Below are 23,203 nucleotides of genomic sequence, written 5' to 3'. Positions count from 1 at the left end.
TGGTCGCCTTCTTCACGGAGAAGGCGGCCGGCGACGATTCGGTCGTCGCCGGTCGTCGGACTGTGTCGTCGGTGGCCGGAAAGTGTTGCCGGTCGTCGGAAAATCCAAATGACCGGTAATAACAGGTCAATTACCTGTTCGTGGGCTTCATTGCCTTATTTTGACATGTTTGAGGGTTTAATTGCACGTTTTAAAAGTTCGTGGACCTAATTGACTTCTTATGAAATGTTCGAGGGCCTATTTGACCCTTTTCCCTAAAAAAAAATCCAATTTGCTCCCAGGTTTCTGTCGAACGACAAAGCTCCTCCTCCCTCACCACTGCTGCGCCTCACCACCGCAGATCTGTGTCGCCGTCACCGGCCGGAGCCACACCACCGCTTCCATCGTAGCCACACCACTGCGTCCGCCATTGCAGCGCCTTCCACCATCCCGCACGCCATTGCAATGCCTTCTTCCACCAGCACCACCGCCTCCGCCTCAGCCACGGCGACCACGCCTCTGCCTCCATCGCCGTCGCCGTCTGCCACCAGCTTCTGCCTCCATCGCTGTCGCCGTCATCGGCGCTGCAGGTTAGTATTATTTTTTTGTTAATAATATATTTATATTTATATTTATATTTTGGTATATGTTTTAGGGTTTAGGTATTATGTTTAATCCTTCTTTTGATTTCTGGCTATAGCAATGCTAGGCTTGGCACTTGTCATTTAAATTTGGTTGCTATTTAGTATTTATGCTTTCATGGTTGCAATTTCTTTATGATTGTGTCCAATTGGTTATTAGAAAAACCTGTATGATACACTGGATTAGGAAATCAGTGATCATTGATGATTCAATTCTTGACCTAATTATAGGAAATTTGGTAAGGACTTAATCTCAGTATGTGTTGTTGAAAAGAGGTGATACAGATTTTAAGTGTAATCTGATATGTTTTCCAAAAAAAAGTGTAATCTGATATGCTATCTGATATGATTGTAACTTTATAAAATTTATCCTGAAGGAAGAACAGACTAGTCTGTTTTCCAAATTATATTTCATTTTTTTCAGTATATTCCAAATCAATATTCACGAATGGAAATTTATTGTAACTTGACAAACAATGGAAACAAGAACCAGAACCTTGAAGTTAACATTTAGATACTAAGAGCTTATTACTTAGGTGGCCATTCACCTTTTTGAGTCTATTATTTCCTTTTGCAATTGTCATGAAGGAGATGTTGGTTAAGATTACCTAAAATGTGATTAAGGTTGAGGTATAGCCTTGCAATTTGTATTTATCTAGAGAGCTGCTAATGAGTAGTAATGTTTTATTAATTATGCAGAGGTTGTAGCAAGATTGGCTTGGCAGAGGGCTTTCATGTGTTTGTGCTCAAAGAAGAGTGGGTGATGCTCGGCTTATATTCGATTTGGCACCTACCCAGGTATTTTGATAAAGTCAATGAAGCTTAAATTTTCTGTTATGTAAATGGTATTAAGGATAGTCATAGAATACATAATAAAATTCTGCTCTCTGTATTTGTTTGCCCCTGCATGTTAGGCATTATGTAAATGGCATCCTTATTGTGTGGTAGCAGAATGTTCTAGTCTCTTATTTGTCAAATGTGTTGATTGTAAGAAATATTAATGTTTATTAAATAGAAAATACAATTCATAAAAAATAATAATAAGTTATATAAATAATATTATATAAAATTTATATTACATTAAAGGAATATTCTTTATTTCCAATAATTATTTCCCTTGAATTGCCCAACCTCATAAGAAATTAACCTTCCACATATATACGTAGATAATAACATTAACCTCATAAGGAATATGCTAAGAGAAAAAAAAAATTTTTTTATTGCTTCCAAATTTATATTCTAATATTTAACTCCAAATATTACATTAAAATATTTATATTTATTATTTTTCCTCTCTAGCACGTCTAGGGTTTTATCCTCTCTCCAGGGTTTCTCCTAGGGTTTCTTCTTTTCCTTCCTTTTTCCGGTTGATTCGCCGGTGTTCTTTCGTTCTTGGTTCTTTCTTCATGGCTGCGGAAACGAATGAAGGTGTGGTGGCAGGCCTGACGGAGCGTTGGGCGGACATGGCGTTGGAGGATGAAGCTGTTGAATTCGAACCAGTAGGCGAGGATGTTGGAGTCCTCCAGTCCGATGGGGTTAAAACCTAGGCGATTGTAGGACGCTTTCTGACTGCGAAGCTGGTTAAGGTGGAGTTCATGCGCCAGGTTATGGCCTCGGTGTGGCAGCCGGTTAGGGGCGTTCAGATCACGGAGTTACAACCGAAACTTTTCCTGTTCGTCTTCTTTCATGAGTCCGACATGCGTTATGTTTTGGATGAAGGGCCCTGGTCGTTCGAGAATAGTACGTTAGTCTTCAAGCAACGGATGGGGTTCTCCCCGGGCAGGTGGTTCTTGATACTTTCGACATGTGGGTACAGGTTCATGATCTTCCGCTTGGGTATACTTCGGATTCTGTGTTGGAACAAGTAGGAAATTTTTTGGGGACGTTTGTCAGAGGCGATGATCGGTTTGCTGGGGTCCCTTGGCGTTCGTTTTATCGTATTCGTGTATCCATTCCGGTTGCACGACCGATTAAACGCCGTATGAGGATGGTGAAAAGAGATAAGCAGTGCTGTTGGGTAACTTTTAAGTATGAGAGACTCCATACTTATTGTTTCTTTTGTGGCATGCTTGGCCATTCTTATAAGTTTTGTCTTAAAGCAAGGGAATCAGTAGTGCCTGTTGATCAGTATCCATACGGTGCAGAATTGAAGGCTGGGGGTGGACGTGGTCCGAGGGCGGTTGGCGAGTCATGGCTCGTGCCTGTCGGTGGTTCGCCACGGGAGGATGATGGACAAGCTGCTGCCGAGACAATTAGAACAGCAGCAGCGTCGCACCAGTCCAGTGATCGTGAAGGCAGTGATCGGGAGTGTAGCCAGGGCGTTGTGGCGGTTTCGAAACGTCAGCGGGAGGGTTCCGGAGGGGGTGGTCGGCGAATGGGGAGAGGTAATAGCGATGTGGTCATGACCGAGGCTCCAAAAAACTTGCTCTTGGCGGGAACTGGTACTCAGTCCCGCCCGTCATCATGAGCATCGTAAGTTGGAACTGTCGTGGCTTGGGCAATCCACGAACAGTTCGCGAGATTATGGGCATTATGTCCAATAAGAAGCCCGAGTTCCTCTTCTTGATGGAAACTAAGGTTGGCTGGGTTCATGCTGAGCGACTCCGGGTCAAGCTTGGTTTTGAGGGACTTTTTTATGTTGACAACACTGGTTTGAGTGGGGGATTAGCGTTGTTTTGGCGAAAAAATTGTACTGCTAGCCTCTTGAGTTTTTCAAAAAATCATGTTGATGTTGAGGTGAGCGTCACAGGATTGTCAAAGTGGCGGATGACTTGTTATTACGGATACCCGGAGCGCAGTAAGAGAAGGGAGGCGTGGGATTTTCTCAGATCACTTGCAGCCAGGTCATCGTTGCCGTGGGTGGTTGTAGGTGATTTTAATGACCTTCTATACCAACATGAGAAGAGAGGAGGCAATTCACATCCAACCAATCTCCTTCGCGGTTTTGGGGAGGCTGTGGAGGACTGTGGTTTGTTTTAGATGCACATGAGGGGGTATCCGTACACTTGGGAAAGGGGAAGGGCACGGAGGAGTGGATGGAGGAGAGGTTGAATAAAGTGTTAGTAAGTTCGGGGTGGAGAGCACAACATGAGGATGCGTTTGTGGAGAACATTATGACCCGTGCTTCAGACCATTCAACTCTCTACTTGAATGTAGTGGCAGATGGATCGAGAGACACTAGAGGGAGGAGGCAATTTAAGTTCGAGATGGCATGGTTACTCAATGAGGGTTGTAGAGAGGTGGTGGAGAGTGCTTGGCATGCTGGGAAGTCTGATGGGCTGCTTGGTTGTCTTCGCTTGTGTGGGGAGAGGTTATCGCCTTGGGGTGGGGAACATTTCCACAAGTTTGGAGAGCAAATCAAACTCCTGCGCAAGACCCAACTACAGTTGAGGGGTCGAAGAGATCCAGCTTCCTTGGCTGAATTTGCTCGTATTGAGAACCAGTTGACACGTCTGGAAGCTCAGGAGGATGTTTTCTGGAGACAGCGAGCCAAGCAGCACTGGTTGAGAGGTGCTGATGCAAACACACGATTCTATCACAGGTATGCTTCTGCACGAAAAAAGAAAAATACTTTGTCTAGATTATTGAATGATGATGGTGTGTGGGTTGATGGTGAGCCAATGAAGACAATTGTGTTGAATTATTTTGAAAATATCTTTAAGTCTTTTGGTGCGGTCCCTGATGGGGACTTCTTTAGTTCTATTACTCCCCGTGTGTCGTAGAGTGACATTGAGTCTCTATTACGCCCGTTCGAGCCTGTTGAGGTTCGGGATGCCTTGTTTTCCATGTTTCCAGATAAGGCTCCCGGCCCTGATGGGATGAACCCAGGGTTCTACCAGCACTATTGGGATGTGGTGTGCGAAGATATTACTGAGTTTGTGTTTGGATGTCTGAACTCTTGTAACTTCCCGGATGGTCTTAATGATACTAATGTGGTGCTAATTCCAAAGAAAGTCGTGCCTGAGTCTATTTCTGATCTAAGGCCTATTGCTTTGTGCAATGTTGTGTACAAGATCATGGCTAAGCTCCTGGCGAATAGGATGAAACCTATGATGGGGAACATAATCTCTGAGTCTCAGAGTGCATTCATCCCTGGTAGGCTCATTACAGATAACATCCTAGTGGCTGCGGAGGTGGGTCATTTTTTAAACAGGAAACAGTCTGGTTTGGTAGGTTGGGGAGCTCTGAAGTTAGATATGGCAAAGGCGTATGACCACATGGAGTGGCCGTTTCTGCGAAACATGTTGCAAGCACTGGGTTTTCCTGACAGGTGGGTTGACTTGTTAATGCTCTGTGTCACCTCGGTCTCTTACACCTTTTTGGTTAATGGGGACTGTAGTGGCCGGGTCACTCCTACTCGGGGCTTAAGGCAGGGGGATCCTCTTTCCCCATACTTGTTTATTATTTGTGCAGAGGGACTTTCACTGCTATTACAGAAAGCTCAAAAGGTGGGTTCTATTCATGGCTGTAGGGTAGCAAGGGGTGCTCCACCGGTGTCTCATATATTCTTTGCTGATGATAGCTTGCTGTTCTTTAAGGCAAATGCTCAGGAGGCAGCAGCGGTCAAACACTATTTGGGCCTTTATGAGTCCATGTCTGGTCAGGTGGTTAATTTCCACAAATCCAGTGTATGTTTTAGTATGAATACAACTGAGGAGTGCAGGGAGGAGGTGGCTACTGTATTGGGTGTTGTTCAGGCCCCAAATTTTGGTAAGTACCTCGGCTTACCAGCTTTCGTAGGGAGGAATAGAAAGGCAACTTTCTCATATATTGAAGACAAAATCAGGCAACGGATCGGGGCATGGAATAAAAAGTTACTTTCTCAAGCAGGGAAGGAGATCTTGTTAAAAAGTGTGGCACAAGCAATGCCCATTTTTGCTATGAGTGTTTTCCTTCTCCCTGAGTCGGTTTGTCTGTCTATTAAAAGGATTATGAATCGGTACTGGTGGGGCTCTGGAACTACGGGGGGGTCTCCATTGGAAAGCCTGGGATCGATTATGTGTACCTAAAAAATTCAAGGGATTGGATTTTAAGGATCTCCGGGCCTTTAATCTGGCAATGCTGGGTAAGCAGGCTTGGCGGTTGTTAATAAGACCCCTGGTGGGAAGGATTTTTAAGGCAAGATATTTCCCGAAGACCACATTTGTAGATGCATCTTTGGGATCTTCCCCTAGTTTCTGTTGGAGGAGTATTATGGCAGCTCATGATTTGGTTTGCAGTGGCGTGAGACGTAGGATTGGGGATGGTACCACAACTTTAATCTGGGGTCATCCTTGGCTCCCTGACGATCCTAGCCCGATGATTCAAACTCCCATGCCTGAGCAGTTGGATGGTTCACTGGTGTCTGAATTAATTGATCAAAACAACAACACATGGGACCAAGCCATTTTGACTGATATTTTCAACCCTCATAATGTGACCCGAATATCACGAGTCCCTATATCACCAGGCTATGAGGATTCTTGGTTTTGGCATGCTGAGCCGAGTGGTTCCTATTCTGTAAAGAGTGGATATAGATGCCTAGTTGGAGATTTTGACACTATTCCTGGAGCTTTTAATGAGTGGTTGCGTTTGTGGAAATTAAAGGTCCCTCCTAAATGGAAGACTTTCCTATGGAGGGCTCTTAATGATATTCTCCCGGTTACCACTAACCTTATTAAAAAGAGAGTTGCTATTGATCCCACATGCCCTATGTGTGGCCTTGAACATGAGAGTGTCATGCATGCCCTTGTTTTGTGTGATTATTCCCAACATGTTTGGCATGGGACTAGCCTACCTACTACAAGCATTATTGGAAGTTCTTTTACTGAGTGGTTTTCGTATGAATTGAATTCTTTTTCTGAGGAGAATGTTGCTTTGACAGTGGCACTGCTTTATCATCTTTGGAGAGCTCAGAATTCGGCAGTTTGGGACTTCAGCCTACCTATGGTAATGAAGGTCAGATTAGCGGCATATTCATCACTTGCTGCTTGGAGGGAGATTCACGACTCCTAGGTGTACCCGGATGCAAGTGGCGGTTTGCAGACCGGTGGCCCGACTGCATCTCCGGCTGCAGCTTCGTCGACGAGATGCTTTTTCGAAGCGGGGTTTCGATCGGACTTATTGCAGGTGACGTTTGGAGCTGTTTTATTGGCGCCGGATGGTTCCTTCTTGGCAGCTGCTGCTGGTTCTCTTGCTCACAGTTTCTCTCCTCTGATGGCGGAAGCAGCAGTGTGTAGGGAGGTGCTGAGATGGCTCAAGGATTGCGGACTCCTGTCTGTGGAGCTCGTTACGGACTGTTCACAGCTCAGGGCGGCGCTCACACGGGCACATATCCCATTTTTCTCATACGTTGGTGTAATCCTTGATGCATGTAAGGCTACAATGGCTACTTTTGCAGTAATACATTCGTTCTGATTGCTTTCAAAAAAAAAAAAAGCTACCACTTGTGATTAGTAATTTGTTTACTTGGATGAATTAGCTACCTAATTTAACAAATTAGGTATTTGATTTGTTAGGTATATTATATAATATGAATTATTTAGTTTGATTATTTAGATTGAATTTGATTATGAGTAAGTATAAAATTTGAAACTTGGATGAATTAGCTATGTAATTTGACAAATTAGGTATTTGATTTGTTAGGTATATTATATAATATGAATTATTTAGTTTGATGATTTAGATTGAATTTGATGATGAGTAGGTATAAAATTTGATGAGTTAGGTATACTTTAATTATATAGGTATTGTGATTACGAATTAGGTAATTTGATTTCAATGCAAATAACCTAATATCGTTTAGGTATACATCCATCATTACGTATCCATATCTTCATATATAGTACTTAGGGTACCATTTTATGAATTGACAGATATGGATCGGAGTTAGATGTATGAAAACCGCACTACATTCAAATATGTGCAAGGGGTTCAAGAGTTTATACAATATGCTGAAGAAAAAAGGAGTAAAAAGGCGGAATATTATATTGTGTGTCCTTGTTGCGATTGTAAGAATTTGAGAAGATATCGTAATTCTAATGAAGTCAAAGCTCATTTGATATGGCGTGGTTTTAAAGAAGGGTACAATAGATGGATATGGCATGCTGAAAGCTTTTTTAAAGAAGGGTACAATAGATGGATATGGCATGCTGAAAGCTTACTTCCTAGTACTAGTAGTGCAATTATCCCTAGTACTAATGCAAGTAAGGAAACTCATATAAATAGTGAAACTCATGCACACAGTGAAACTCAAGCAGATAGTCTTCTGAGAAGTTTTTGTAAGTGTGATTAAGAAAGAGAAAATGGGAGGAAATGAAAAAAAAAATAGGTCAAAGTACCTGTGAGGTCCCTGTACTGTACTGTTTTGTTCAATTTAGTCCCTGTACATCAATTTTGGTAAACTTAATTCCTATACTTTAAGATTTAGAACAATTAAGGACAATACTTAACACCGTTTATTTTTTCCGTTAAGTTTGTCCACGTGGCGTTGGAATTTCCATGTCACAATTTTGTGATGTGGCATAAAACTATAAAATTCGGCTCAAAACAAAGCAAAGTTTTGAACCCAAAACCTCTTGTCTAAAGAAAGAAATCTCCACCACTACACTACACATTCTACTTGATTTATGTTTGTTAAATATATATAATAATATGTTTCTTTTAAAGTACTAAAGTTTGAAAAACAAAAATGGATTCACAGAATCAGATCACAGAATTGAAGGTAAGGATTAACATCCCTCTTTGTTAGATTGCTACTGTAGGTGTGTTTCAATTATTAGTCAAATTAAATTATCTTGCAAATTTGTCATCTTTTCATTCATCACATAACATCTTAAATAGCATCACAATGTACTAATTTTAAATAAGACACCAAAATTTTGATAGTCTAAAAACACATGTACCCAAACCGTATTAAATACTAATACCAGTGTTGCCAAAATCCAGCCTAGGCGCCGATTAATCGTCACCTAGGCGCTAGGCGCCGATCGACCGCCTAGGCCTCCTAGGCGCCGACTAGACCTCTTAAGCACCGACTAGGTTGCCTAGTCAACCGATTAGCTATTGTTTTTTTAATGGATTATTTTACTCAAAACAACATCGTTTGTGTGAAATAAACCTTAATTGTTCAAACTCTGGATATTTTTTAGGTTAATATTAAATATTTCAATATTAACTATTATAGTTTATAATTATTAGTCTTTATAAAATTTAAAATACTTAAAAAAATAAAAATTAAAAAATAAAATACACTGCTGCCTAGGCGCTGATTAATCCCCGCCTAGGCGCCTAGCGCCTAGCGATTTTTTCAACCATGACTAATACACAATAATAAAAAAATAATTCATGAATCCAATGAGTAATTTATGCTTTCTTGGGCTGAAAATGATGTAGAATCTCTTGCACGAATTGAAGACTGTAGTTTGCCCTTGATAGCGTAAATGGAACCGGGGTTACGATTATACTACTAATACGTATGTTTGTTAATAAGTTGGGAGGGCGCTCGTAGGTCAGCCGGTCGGCCTATTGTAGGGCGACCGGGCGGTCCGAGGCTAAGTGATATTCTGAGTGGTAAGTAGTTACAAGCGGGTGGCTTAGAATAGCGCAAGCTGCTACTGTAGGGTGGTCAGGTTGCGATTACAGAGTGGGAATTGCAAGTGAACGGTTACACGGGGTGTAGACCGTGATATAGATTGATGTTGTACGGTGAGATTACAAGTGGTGAGTAGTAGTAGTTACAATCAGATGGAGATGAGAAGTGAGGGGAGACCCCTCCTATTTATACTAATAAAGTCAGTCTACGCATTTAATGCACCGACTGCAAGTGGCTTGACGTGGCGTCTTCTTGTTGGCACGGTCAGGCGGTCACTCTGCAGGCTATGCGTAGGTTGATTGGTCGAGGTTGCAGAGCCGTAAGTTGTCAATCGCCGGCCCGCAGGTGCAATTTGGACTGCTTTACTTGTCATGTAAGATAAGGTTTTGGCTTGTAGGTTGCGTCACTTTGTTGACTGACTGGTCATTCTTCGGTAAAACGGTCGGGTGTGTTTCTGTCGGGGCGATTCCAAGGGTAATCCGAGAGCATTTTGTCACGAGGCCTATCACGAGGGTACAAGCAGACCGGGTGATCACAAGTGATTTATTCCAGTCGGGTTGATGACTATGACGGACCGGTCGGGTGAGTTTTTGACGGACCGGCTATACGGATTAGTCTTTTGTGCGTATTTACCCATCACGAGGCCCCCCACTTCTTGAATCCACGAGAATCGTTGGGTTCGAGAAGTGAGAATAATTTCTTTGTAATTTGTTTCAATCAGCTTGTCACGAACAAAATTCCACTCGGTCAGTCTACCGTTAGTCTTCCCGGTCGGTCTACAGTAGTCTTCCCGATCGGTCTTCAGTAGTTTTCTCTGTCGGTTGCCCTACAGCTGGTAATTTCGGCCTTCAATCAGCATGTTAAAAAATTCTGATCGGACGGTGTATATTTGTTAGAGTGACACGTGGCATGATCTGGGCCTTCCACGTAATCGGGTCGACCCTTCAACTTCTGAGCCCATTAACCTCCTATAAATAGTTTCCTTAGATTTTTTTTTATTTGCACTTCAGTCTTCCTTTGGCCAACCTGCATTTTCTTAGATTCTCTCTGCAAGGTAAAAAGTTCTTTCCTTTCCTTTTCTTTTTTGTTTCCTTTTTGCTCTTGCTTTGTTTTATTTTTCTTCTTTCCTTGTCTTGCCCCGACCGAAACCCTAGTCTCCAAGCAACACTTGCAACAATTGTTTTCCTTCTCTCCTTGTTGTTTTGTCACGTCGAACGTCCGCCCAGGCCATCCGCTCTGCACGAACCTGCTGCCGCCCTTCAACACGTACGTCTATTTTTTCTTCTTTCATACTGCTTTCTTTGCTTTGTTCAAATATATGCATATGCACGTTGGTTGTTTTTCTTTTTTGCATTTCTACCATGCAGGGCCGTCCCATTAAAAATAGGGGCCTTGTCTAATAGTTTAGTTTGAACCTTCATCATTTTTGTTTTGAGATACAATCTAATTAAATATAATAGAGTAAAACAAAAAACACAAAGATAATAATAAAAAGACAAAAACATAGGGGCAGAGAGATTTCTTAACATTTATATTTCACTATAATGTACAAAGAGATATCTATTTATAAAAGTAAGAAAATAATCCAAAAAGACCTATTAAATATAAATGTAGAAGTCTAGAAGATATAGAAAATCTCTATAACTAAGGTAATTGAGTCCAAATCCATATAGACTTCAAGTTATTGTATTTTGTGACGAAAAGTGAAAAAGTAATAATTTTCTTGTCTAAATATAATGCATAAAATTCAACAAAGAAAAAAATACATTTCAAATTTAATTTAAAATTAGTGACATTTTCGTGCATATTTAAATACAAATTTATTCACCCAAATTTCGATGTCAATTACTTCTAAAATTTTATTTTCACTTCCAATTAAGACCAATATATGATTCTAAAAAAATTATTTATCAAATATAAAAATATTGAACTGTACATAAAATATTTTTTAAAAACTTGGGCCCCCAAAAATTGGGGGCCCTGTGCGGTCGCCCAGGCCCCGCATGGCCAGGGCCGACCCTGCCACCATGCATAATATAATCTTTAAATAATTGCATGAACATGTGTCTATGTAACCCCTCATCTATTCCGATAAGTCTAGGGTTCGAAAAATATTTCTTTAGACTATGACATTCATGAGATGATTTCCTGATACTTCAAAAGGATTTTTATAAGTAAGAATATTTATTAATAAGCTGCGATCATACGTGCCGGTCACGAACCGTAAAAATTTTTAAGGATGTATATACAGTTCGAATTTCCCTAGGAAATGGATTATTATGCATAATATGATTAAGCATGAACTTCCTACTTAGTTCAGTTGAAATTAGATGAACTATAATAGTGAAATTTATTGCGAACCTTCGTATCGCTGTTGATAAGTACATATTTGATCATATTTAATCCACATATTTAAGCTTATTTGTCCACTAGATTGTATAAATTGTGTTCAATATAACCTTAATTTTCTTTACTTTGATTAATGTTTGCAACAATCACCTTATTTGGAATAAAGTAAAGAAAATTAGGTCATATTGCATTTAATTGGATGATTTAGAGAAAACCTAAGTTTAATTTGTAATATTCATCTTTAATGAGTCATCCTAATGTTTTTAATTGCTTGTGGAAATATCAGGAAAATCATGAATATGTAAAGAATCATGAAGGGACAAGAACAAAAGTGAGAAGATGGATGATGATGAATTAAAGTGGAAGACAAAAGCAAAGAAGATTAGGTCCATTTTCATCATGAAGATCAACCAATAATGGAGTCAAAAGAATGGTATTTTTAATGGTCTTGATCACAAGGACAAACCAAGGCAAAAGTGGAGCAAATTAATAATAAGCTGAAATTTACGCATAATTTGCCCACTGTTCGGTAATTCAACAATATCTCAGTCTAGGAATGTTCAAATTAAGTTATTCTTGAACCATTAGAAAGAAGACTTCAAGGGCTACAACTTTTCCAGAGATACAATATTTGTAATTCTGATCAAAAAAGGGTCAAAAAAAAGCCTTGAAGTCGAAGTTCCATATTTCGCCCTAATCTGACCATTGCTCGGTATTTTGGTCATATCTGATTATAGGAATATCCAAATGGGATGATTCAAACGGCATTGGAAAGAAGATTTAAAGATCTACAGCTATGATTAGGGCCATAAACTCCAGATCTGGTAGATCATGGACTCCATGTGCCTTCACAAATCATGTGCATTATACACCATGTTGTGGGCACCTCACTTTTGCAATTTGCCAACCAATACCCATCATGCTTTGCCTCCTCATGAACAAGTATAAATAGAGCTCTTCCTTGCAGGAGAAAGGACGATTCCTCACCAATTCCTTCTATTTCTTCCCATTCTAGTTTTCATATTTTAGTTTTAGTGTTGTGTTCTTTTTCAAGCAAGAGTGTACGGGGGAAACTCCAAGAATTTGTTCTTCAATCGATAAGTTTTCTTATTCCTTTTATCTCTTTACAATTTATCTACCATGCTTATGAATTTAAATATTATTAGTTTGTTGTATTCCATTATGGATAGTGAGTAGTTCGATTATGGGTTTAGATTAGGGATCTATTGCTAATCTTGATGTTCAATTTGTGATTATTGCATAAGGGGATTGAATTATTTACCTAGGGTTTATGTTGAATTGGGGATTAATTTCTACTTGTTATTAATTGAAGGCCACAATTGATTGCTAGTTTAGGAGAGGGATTCATCACAACGAAAGTTGGGTGACGACTTCGAGCCTTACCAATTTCAACCCAATTTTTCCTACTATGAGAATAGGAGTAAATTGGGGGCTCACAATGCTTAGGTGCTTAAGACTATGATTGATGCATCACGAAAGTGGGGCAATCCTAGCCTAATTCTATTTATTGATTACGAAAGTAGCTGAATTGAATTCTTGTGTGCATTGCCCATAAATCCCTTGGTTAATTCTTCTTTCCCTAATTCTGAGGTTATTAGAATATCAAGATTGCAATTCCCCTAATCTGACCCATTCCTTTATCATACAGTTTATTCCCATAATAATCTGCTTTCCTTTTTCCTTCCATATCTCAGTCTTATTTACTTGGATTCTAGTTTATTCTCATACTCTGGTGCCTAGAATTTCTTAATTCACATAAATACGTGCCATAGCCCCAATCCTCAGCGGAACGACATTACACCCACATATTTACACTCACCATTTTACGCATCAGCTGTATTTCGCGATATACCGGAAAATCTTTCCGATTTTAGTGGTTAATGACGGGATTATTTTTAGAATAATTTTGGTATTAAAATTTTTCCGAATTAAATTATATTACTCCGAACTTTTATCTGATTTAACCCCTAACTGTCAAGGCAAGGCTTATTCTTCAAGATTTACCATACTTACCATAGAATTGTGACAAGTGTCACATTTATTTACCATGTGGTAATAATAAATTAATTAACTAGGATGAGTATGGGATAAATCTTGCTAGATAGAAACTTAATCTTCAAGCTTCCCCATTCCTATCCACCTTGGCCGAAATAATTAGAGAGGAAAAGAGAGAGAAAATTTCATCTTCATCTTTGTGTTCAAGAAACTCCATGGCCAATTCCTTCACAAGTCCTTCCATACTAGGTAACACTTTGATTTTTATTCGGTTAAAAGACTAGAATTCTTTCCTAAAACTTAATTTTAAGCTAAGAATTCTTGAAAATATTGTTATTATGGTATAAATTACTTAGGGTCTTCGGTGGAAATTTGGAGGAAAGGATCACAACAATTTCTACGGTGTTAAAAGCTACTTGAAAGGTAATGAATCCCTTAAGTTGGCTTAGTCACTTAAAAATGGACAATTGCTAGTGAATTATGAGATTAGGAGTTTTACGTAGAATTATGTGTTAAGCTTGAGGATTTATTAGTTAGCTCATGAGACTACTCTTTGAATTTTGAAAATTTTTGTATACATGTTCATAGCTAGTATATGCATGTATATGTTATATTTATGTCCATATAGGCTTATACTTATGAAAATATTGGAAAATCAAGTTGTTACCACACTGTTTTCACTGCCCAGAACAGGCAGAATTCAGGGACGCGACCCTGGACGCGCGTCCAGTAGGCTCGGAACCAGGCAGAACGGTCGGACGCGGCACCGGACGCGCGTCCGTCGTGCGTTCGGTGGTGCGGACACCAGCGCGTCCACTGTGCGTGGATCTGTTTTCAACTGAATTTTCTTCCAAGATTTTTGCTCATACATGATATAATGTTTGAAAGGCCTATGGGCAACTGAGTTCAATTTTTTAAAGAACAAACATTGTTTTGGAAGTTATGAACGTCACTTTGGAAGAAAAATCTTGTTTTTAAGGAACAAGTATAACCCTTGTCACTTGAGAATTTGTGTTGAAAAGCCATTGGCAAATGTGAATATTTTGGAAACATAGTTTGAAAGACATAAGCTGTTTTGGGAGGCATTATGTGAAAATGCTATTTGAATCCAGGAAAGAAAGAATGTTTTGAAAACCTTAGTTTCTGGATAAGTTGTGGAAGACTTGATTAACCCACGGGAGGGCTTAATTGCCATAGCCCAGCGGTTGTTGCGATGATTGACCTACGGGAGGGCTTGAATGCCATGGCCCGAGGTTGTTGAGATGATTGACCTACGGGAGGGCTTAAGTGCCATGGCCCGGGGTTGTTACAAGATTGAGGAAGACATGATTGACCTACGAGAGGGCTTAAATGCCATGGCCCGGGGTTGGAAGAAGGGAGTTAAGAAAACACTCCAAAAAGGCCTCACGCTTATCCAGGGGGAAACTAAGTGAATTTTAACTATGAAAATTTAGTTACTCCATAACTATGCTGAAGAACAAAATGTGACGAATTTTGAGCACTGAAGTGTGCTGCCGAACTCTCTTTTGAGATAAAAATGATGAAAATTCCTGGAAATGAAAAGTTTTGCAAACTTGTCTGAAAGATGGAAAAGTGATTTTGAGCGGCAATTATGCCATTATCTTTAATTGAGAAAAGTTTTACATGTTGATTCAACTCATATACTCTACTATACTTTCTACTGTTGATAATCTGGTTGCAGGTAGATTTTCAACTCATGGGTAAAACTTTACAGCTTTCAAATTATTATATTTTCAAAACCTTTGTTTACTTTTGAGTGACAATGGATTTCCTTGCTTAGCCGTCGTGCTAACTACACTTCATTGTGTCCCTTATCAGATGCAGTCTAGCCGGGCTCTTACAGCCCAGGGAACTCTGGTGGTTCATCAGAGTTCATGATCCCCATACTAGATTATGATGATTATGTGCAGTATCTAGCGGGTGACGACCCGTATACTCCCGGCTTCGCTCCTGTCCCTCCAGCTCCGGCTTATGCTCCTGATCCTACTCCTGCTCCTGTTTACCATGTTGTACCTGTCTGTCCTCCTACTCCCAGTAGTCCATTGAGTTTCATTGATGCTATTCAGGCGAGTTATGGGTTCTACCCCATCGAGGTTTTAGAGGGGAGCGACCCTCTCGAGTTCGTTGTTCACTATCCTTATCCGTGGGACCCTAGTCCCCTGGAAAGTTATGACGAGTGGATGATGGTAAACACCCCATGTAAATTCTTAGATCATATCACCTGGTTTGCGGGCGAGTGGCACCTTGTTTGGGGAACGTACACGGGCCCAGTGTACCGCCCACTAGAGTAGATTGTGTCCCAGGGAAGAAGTCAAAGCTGACCTTTTTGTGTAAATACATTTTTGTAGCCATGGTAGTTCCAAGTTGGCTAGTAAGGTCGGGAATAGCCCAAACTCTTGTTCTAATGGGCCGTAAGAAAACTCTTGTACATATTTGTAGCTAGTATAGCTACCCTTTTGCTGCTAATATATATATATGAAGTTATGATGGGTAATGACGATATGAAATAGTTTCCTTGTCTTCAGCCTGTGCATCTAGAGTGAACTCTATCAGGATCTGATTGTGTTCAGTCTAGGTGTGGCGGTAACTACTCCGGATGTACGGTATAGCCGAGCCGGGGTGTTACAATCTATGTTTTAAATATGACACCAAGCATGCCCCTTTTCCTCTAGTATTTGATATGTATATATGCTGATGTTTGTTCATTGCTTCACTGCTTCATTAATTAATTATTTATTTTTATATAATATATGGTTTTGGTCGACCGACTGTGCAGTTGGCCGACCAAAAACCAAAAACAAAATATATGTTTTTGGCCGATCGACCAAAAACATATAAATTGTTTTTGGGCCGACTGGCCAACTGGAAGTCGGCCAAAAAACATTTATATATGTTTTTTTATTGCTACCTTCTCGTTGTTTGTCGTTGTTGATTCGTTGTCAACCAATTGATGTTGTAGTTGTCCCCTTGATGTGCCCAGTCGACCGGTCAAGTGGTCAGACCAACTGGTCGGTCACTTATGCGAACACACTGTCTTCTTTGCTTGTTGTTTGCTATCATTTTTTTTAACTGATTGGTCACCAAGACCGACCGGCCGACCAGTCATTCGGCCTTGCTCCGCGTTCCGCTGATCTTGTCATGTTCATCCTACTAATATCGCTTTGTTGTAGTATACTTTTTCCGTCGAATGCGATTGTACCTTTGTTATAATGATTTTGACCAACCTTTGATTTTCACTTGTTAACTTTTTGCATGCTCTTTGTATGTGCAGCATGTCTTCAGATGATAGTCAAAACAACTCCGCCCGGGACTATGATAATCAATATGATGATGAGGAGATTAGCGAGTCTGGTGGGTTATCACCCGGTCACTCCGATGATGTGCAAGTTGTTGACGCCCGACCGGTCGGAGGGGGGTCAGCTAAAGCCCGTCCGACTGCTCCTATTCAATCCACTTCGTCAAAGGCCCCACCAAAGAAAATAGGAAAAGTGCCCAAAGGGGGAGGTACCTCATCTAGGCCCAAAGAAAAATCCACCAGCAAGCCGAACACGACGGGTGGTAATAACGTTGAGCTAGATGCTGATGACACCCCGACTGAAATGACTGTTAGAGAGGAAGAGCAGGTTGGAAACCTTCTCGAAAAAGGGGTCAACTACAAAGTTGACAGGAGCTTGGTCAACATTGTTTATTGCCACAGCAGGAGATGGATAGGTGTTAACTTTGACTCATTGAAGGCTTGTCTGCGATTCCCGCTCGACCCTTTCTTGATTGGTTTTGTGAACTACTATAATATAGTCCCGCGCCGGATAGCGCCAAATGGCCATCGAATACTCGCATGCTTCCCCCAAATCTGCGAGCGCCATCAGGTTCCTTGCACAATTGATCTCTTTAATTTTCTCCATGTGGTGAAGGCCATGGGAAAAAGCTATAGCAGCTGTTTCATCATGATCCAGTGTTGCGGACCGGTTGGAAAAATTGTCGACCTGCCTAACAATAACCGTGGGTGGAGAGGAAAATATCTTCGGGTCCTCTTGGGTGGTGATCCAGCTTTTAAGAACAAGTGGTATACTCGGTTGCGTAAGTGCACGCCACCATTTCAGACTCCGGAGATCCATGCTGCTGTCGATAAGATTTCATCTGAGTTCTATTCTTGGGGGCACTACTATTCTCCAAAGGCCTTTGCAGCGGCGCGACTTCCTCCTCCGATCTACGGGTCCTCTGATCAGATTGTTGCAGGCGGTGGGTCGGTCGGTCGGTTGGTCGAGATTTTACAACTCGTCTTCCTGTAATTTCTAACTCTTTTGCTTGTTGTGCAGGTCCACAAATAATGGAGTTTGATGACAACTTGAATAAGCTAGCCGGGCTAGGTGGGAAGACTTTGTCTGGGGTTGTGAAAGCAGTGTTCTCTTCGTTTTCTTTGCTCATGAAAATTTGATGGTAGCCTTTGAAGACGTCCATGAAACTTAGCAGCTCACACCCGGCCGTTTCATCAACCATCTAGTCAGGATTTGGCAGGGGATATGGATCCTTCGAACAAGCTTTGTTCAAATCAGTGTAATCTACGCACATTCTCCATGTAGGTGGTTTAGGTGCAAGGACTACGTTGGCCAACCACTTCGGGTAGAGAACCTCTCGGATGTGCCCAACCGCCAAGAGGGTGGCGATCTCCTTCTTCACGAACTCTCTTCTTTCACTGGACAGATGCCTCTTCTTCTGCTTGACCGGTTTAAAACCCGATTGGATGGATAATTGATGATATATGACAGACAGGTCGACACCAGACATGTCTTCCGGTCCCAAAGCAAAGATATTTTTGAACTTCTGTAATACTTTGATAATGTTTTCTTGTAGACCGACCGGGAGGTTCCGACCGATCTTGACCATCCGTTCTGGCCGGCTAGGGTCGAGCATAATTTCTTCCACTTCTGAAGCTGGTTGCGGCTTCTCTTTGACTTCTCCTTGGTCGACTTGTTGAGAGATGGTGTGAATCCTTGCATCCTCACGATCGGACTGATTCACTACTTGTACGTAGCACTGACGGGCCGCTCGCTGGTCTCCTCGAACCACTTCGATCCCGTTGGGTGTGTGGAATTTCATGCACAAGTGATTCATTGATATGGCAGCGGCTGCTTGGGAGATGCTAGGTCGACCAAGTATTGCATTGTGAATACATTCGGTTGGGTGCCTAACTCCACATTCAGACTGATCACTCCCTCTACCTCTATGGAGTCGCCTGTGAAACCAGACAGCGGGGTCCGTATGGGGTCAACTGGTCGATTGACAGACCCAATCGGGTGAAGACGTCGAAGTACAAAATGTTTACTGAACTTCCTGTGTCAACTAGTATTCTCTGGACGTCCGTACCATTGATGTCCATTGTGATGACGAGCGAGTCGTTGTGGGCTTCCCCGTGGATGGGAAGGACTTCGTCACTGAAGAATATCAGCTCTACACGTTTCTTCTTCTCCCGAGGTTCCAAGTGGACCGACCCGACGTACAAATTTCTCGCCCATTGCTTTCTTTGTCGGGAAGAGTCCCCTCCTTCTAGTCCTCCATAGATAACATGAATAACTGGCTTCTTTCCGACCGCCTTGTCATCACTTGACCTGTGCGGACCGGGTACTTTCGATTGCTCCTAGGGGTTCCTTTTCCAGACGTTCTTTTTAAACTTTCCTTTGTCTCGTTCGTTTCTCTTTACGAACTGCTCCAATTCTCCATTTTGAATGAGTTGCTCAATAACCAGACGTAGGGCGATGCACTCTGCCGTCTCATGACCCTTTGTCTTGTGAAAAGCACAGTACTTGTTCTTATATGGTCCTTCGGGTACCGGGTCGGGTGGATGGACCAGGTTGCATTGCTCGGCATATTGCAAGACCTCCACTAGGGGTTTGGTCAACGGGGTGAATCGCGGTCCATCCTCTTGTCGGCCGCGTTGCTTAAAGCGTTGTCGATCTCTCCTCGGGTCGTGACCTCTATCTGGACCGACCGGCTGCTCTTCTCGTCTCTTCGCCATGTTAGCCTCTGTAGCATCCGCATGGTGCCTGGCCCAAGTAATCGCCTCTTTGTAAGTTTTGGGGGGATGGACGACGAGGTCGTAGTAGACCGACCTAGAACGGAGCGACGTGAGGAGAGCGTGGATTGCCGCCTGGTCTTCCATTGGTTCTACCTGGTCGATCTCATGATTCCATTTGTGTAAGAAAGCGGACAGGGTCTCCCCTGGTTCTTGCTTGACTCCATTCAGATAGGTGTAGGGCTTCTTTTTCAATCTGCTTACTGCGAACCGCCTCACGAACTTGTCAGCTAGCTGACTGAAGTTTCTAATCGATCAAGGTTCCAACTTTCTGAACCACTCGGCCGCTTTTCCTGCCAAAGTGGCGAAGAAAGCTCTGCATATGACTGCATCATTCACTCCTAACATCAACATGTTGCTATAGTACATGTCGATGTGTTCTTGAGGGTCGGACTGACCGATGTAGGTCCGCATCATCGGGATCCTGAGATCTTGGGGGTAATGCGTGCTCATGACATTGTTAGTGAAGGGTGTGGCGATCAGTGGACTGGGCGGTTCTTTATATGTGCCGTTCTTTTCACGAAGTTTATGTTGTAAGTGGTCGATTCTCTCTTGCATCCTGGCCAACTGACGACGGGGACTATCCTCCCTGCTTGGTCGTCGCTCTTTCCTATCCGGTCGATTACCTACCCGACCGGCCAGTCGGCCTGTCCTGTTTTCCCCTCTAGATCGCGATGCGTTCCCAATGCTGCTTCTCTCTATTTCTCCAGTCCTTCGTTGTCTTTGCCTCGGTCGGTCATGGTCATCTTGAGCCCCCAATCGAGACCTAGCACTCTTCTGAATGCGATCGATGGCACTACTACATTGAGCAGCATCAGGTTGACTATGATCTTAACATTCTTCCCGGTTAGGTCTTCTCGATCGATCTGCTGATTGAATCTCTTCTGGGTCGCGATCTCGAGATTGCGGATGTGATTGCCCTTGAGAAGGTTGAGCTACCGGTTGCTGTTGTTCTACAACAGGAATTTGAGGGGTCACTATCACTTGAGGAGTTGACGTCATGACATAGTACTCGGGAGTCCCAGGCCACGGTTGATACAGTTGAGCAAATCATTGCGGTGGTGTTCCTTGAATGGGGTTCCCTCCAAGCGCTCCTAGTGTTGGGGGTGGCATCTGACCCGTTGCGGGTAGCATAGCGTACGCCATCGGCACATGAAGACTTGGGTTGGTTGCGCCATTCATTGGTAGTGAAATGGCGGGGTGGAAATTTGTGTGTCCAGCTTGCTGGTCGGGATTTTGACCGACTGGTTGGGTGGTTTGCGTATCATGTCTTGCATGGTTGGAGGTGAGCTCGTTCATCAAGCCCCTCAACTGGTCCAACTGTCAGCGTAGATCATCCTCGGGGAACGTTTCGGCCACATTGTCGGGGTGATGTCCAACCTGACGGGTTGAGCCTTCACTCTGCACGTAGCCCTGACTCCGACTCCTCCGGCTGGTTGCCATCTTAAACAAGCAAGGTGAAAAAGTTAACGGGACAGATAGAGTGTCTCGCTCAGGTCCCCATAGACGGCGCCAATGATAGCGTAAATGGAACCGGGAGTAATGATTACACTACGAATACGTATGTTTGTTAATAAGTTGGGAGGGCGCTCGTAGGTCAGCCGGTCGGCCTATCGTAGGGCGACCAGGCGGTCCGAGGCTAAGTGATATTCCGAGTGGTAAGTAGTTACAAGCGGGTCGCTTAGAATAACGCAAGCTACTATTGTAGGGTGGTCAGGTTGCGATTACAGAGTGGGAATTGCAAGTGAACGGTTACACGGTGTGTAGACCGTGATATAGATTGATGTTGTACGGTGAGATCACAAGTGGTGAGTAGTAGTAGTTACAATCAGATTGAGATGAGAAGTGAGGAGGAGACCCCTCCTATTTATACTAATAAAGTCAGTTTACGCATTTAATGCACCGGCTGCAAGTGGCTTGACCTGGCGTCTTCTTGTTGGCTCGGTCAAGCGGTCACTTTGCAGGCTATGCGTAGGTTGACTGGTCGAGGTTGCAGAGCCGTAAGTTGTCAATCGCCGTCACTCTGTTGACCGACCAGTCATCCTTCGGTAGACCGGTCTGGTGTGTTTCTATTGGGGTGACTCCAAGGGTAATCCAAGAGCATTTTGTCACGAGGCCTATCGGTACAAGCGGACCGGTTGATCACAAGTGATTTATTCCAGTCGGGTTGATGACTATGACGGACCGGTCGAGTGACTTCTTGACGGACTGGCTATATGGATCAGTCTTTTGTGCGTATTTACCCATCAGCCCTTAAATTTTTCACGCTTTATTTCCTATATCATAAGCAAAGAAAATGTTAAGCTATACAAAACTTATGAGCACATTTACTTTGTTTGGAAAACTAAAATTGCCACTCACCTGTAGTTGACCAAGTGAAATGCATGAGTATGTGTACTGTGGTGGTGGAAAGTCTTTTGTTTAGACAAGCAATCTTGGGTTCGAAACCTTGCTTTGTTTTGGGTTGATTTATAGTGTTATGCCACATCAAAAAATTGTGACATGGCAATTTCAACGTCACGTGGACAGACTTAACGGAAAAAATAAACGGTGTTAAGTATTGCCCTTAATTGTTCTAAACTTTAAAGTATAGGGATTAAATTGACCAAAATTGATGTACAGGAACTAAATTGAACAAAACACTACAGTACAGGGACCTTGCAGGTACTTTCACCAAATAAATATGATTTTAAAAAGAAAAAAAAATTAAAAAATAGTAGTCAGCGGTGTCCGATGCAACACGTGCAGTACAATTTTATTCGCGCACTTGTTGCACCTGACGCGGCTGGCACGTGATTTCACTTTGGAATCCGTGACTGCCAATCACTATTTCAAAAATCATTGTTTGTGTGTCATTTTTTTTTTCTCATTTTATTTCATTCATGTATTTAGGTATTTATTGTACCAAAAATCTCAAAATGTTCACTACTAAAGATGCTCTTGCTGTCAAAGACCTTGTGGTCTAGTGGCACTCGGTTTACATTCTCTCATAGAAGGGAGTGAATTCGAGCCTCAGTGGAGGCCACATTGTAACAGTGTCTAACAGAGTCAGTAGTACCCCTATTAGGGTTGTTAACGAAACGAACGGAGGTTGTTCATTTGTTAAGGATTGATTATGTCACGAACAATAACCAAACAAACAACTAACAAAACTGTAAACATGTTTGAGAACATTATTAAGCACGAACAATAACCAAACACAACTATATATGTTTGTGAACATGTTCACGATCTTTTAGCAAACAAGCGAGCTTATTCGCGAACATTACTAAACGAACACAAACGAGCTTGTTCAAGATCTCTTAGCAAACGAGCTTACCTCTGTTCAGACTCTATTCGTTTATTAACCAAGCTCTAAATTTTATTTGTTAATGTTCGTTTACTTTAATAAATCAACCCTTACCGAACACAAACACAAGTATTTTATGGAAAGCTTTCTTGGCTAACACTCCTAGCCCATATGCGTGGATTTGCCCTAAAAACTATGCCACGGTAGGAGACTAGGAGAGTGGGTAGTCGGTGGCACGCGGGAGGGATTGGATAGAAATCCTAAAT

At 42.1% G+C, this 23,203-nt stretch overlaps 2 protein-coding genes across 2 annotated transcripts; one reads left to right on the top strand and one right to left on the bottom strand.

The window, feature by feature from the left end:
• The first annotated feature begins 444 nt into the window (after positions 1-444).
• On the top strand, positions 445-21,660 carry LOC116003881. The gene is made up of 3 exons (XM_031243821.1): positions 445-569; positions 1,320-1,418; positions 16,850-21,660. The coding sequence occupies exons 1-3, from the start codon at positions 445-447 to the stop codon at positions 17,865-17,867; spliced, it is 1,242 nt and encodes a 413-aa protein (XP_031099681.1). The 3' UTR covers positions 17,868-21,660.
• On the bottom strand, positions 19,214-20,062 carry LOC116003880. The gene is made up of 2 exons (XM_031243820.1): positions 19,929-20,062; positions 19,214-19,886 (listed from the first exon to the last, which is right to left on the bottom strand). The coding sequence occupies exons 1-2, from the start codon at positions 20,060-20,062 to the stop codon at positions 19,214-19,216; spliced, it is 807 nt and encodes a 268-aa protein (XP_031099680.1).
• Positions 21,661-23,203: the final 1,543 nt, after the last annotated feature.

Source organism: Ipomoea triloba, chromosome 14 (genome assembly GCF_003576645.1).
Source record: "Ipomoea triloba cultivar NCNSP0323 chromosome 14, ASM357664v1".
Taxonomy (NCBI): domain Eukaryota; kingdom Viridiplantae; phylum Streptophyta; class Magnoliopsida; order Solanales; family Convolvulaceae; genus Ipomoea; species Ipomoea triloba.
This window is presented reverse-complemented; position numbering and strand designations above follow the sequence as displayed.

What these genes read in the sequence shown, in the direction of transcription:
- LOC116003881 (XM_031243821.1), top strand. Translation starts at nt 445, where the DNA reads ATGCCTTCTTCCACCAGCACCACCGCCTCCGCCTCAGCCACGGCGACC. An exon ending in CGCCGTCATCGGCGCTGCAG is followed by an intron (nt 570 to 1,319) that starts GTTAGTATTATT and finishes TTAATTATGCAG; the next exon opens with AGGTTGTAGCAAGATTGGCT. An exon ending in TCGATTTGGCACCTACCCAG is followed by an intron (nt 1,419 to 16,849) that starts GTATTTTGATAA and finishes TTGTATGTGCAG; the next exon opens with CATGTCTTCAGATGATAGTC.
- LOC116003880 (XM_031243820.1), bottom strand. Translation starts at nt 20,062, where the DNA reads ATGCGGACCTACATCGGTCAGTCCGACCCTCAAGAACACATCGACATG. An exon ending in TTGGCAGGAAAAGCGGCCGA is followed by an intron (nt 19,887 to 19,928) that starts GTGGTTCAGAAA and finishes TAGAAACTTCAG; the next exon opens with TCAGCTAGCTGACAAGTTCG.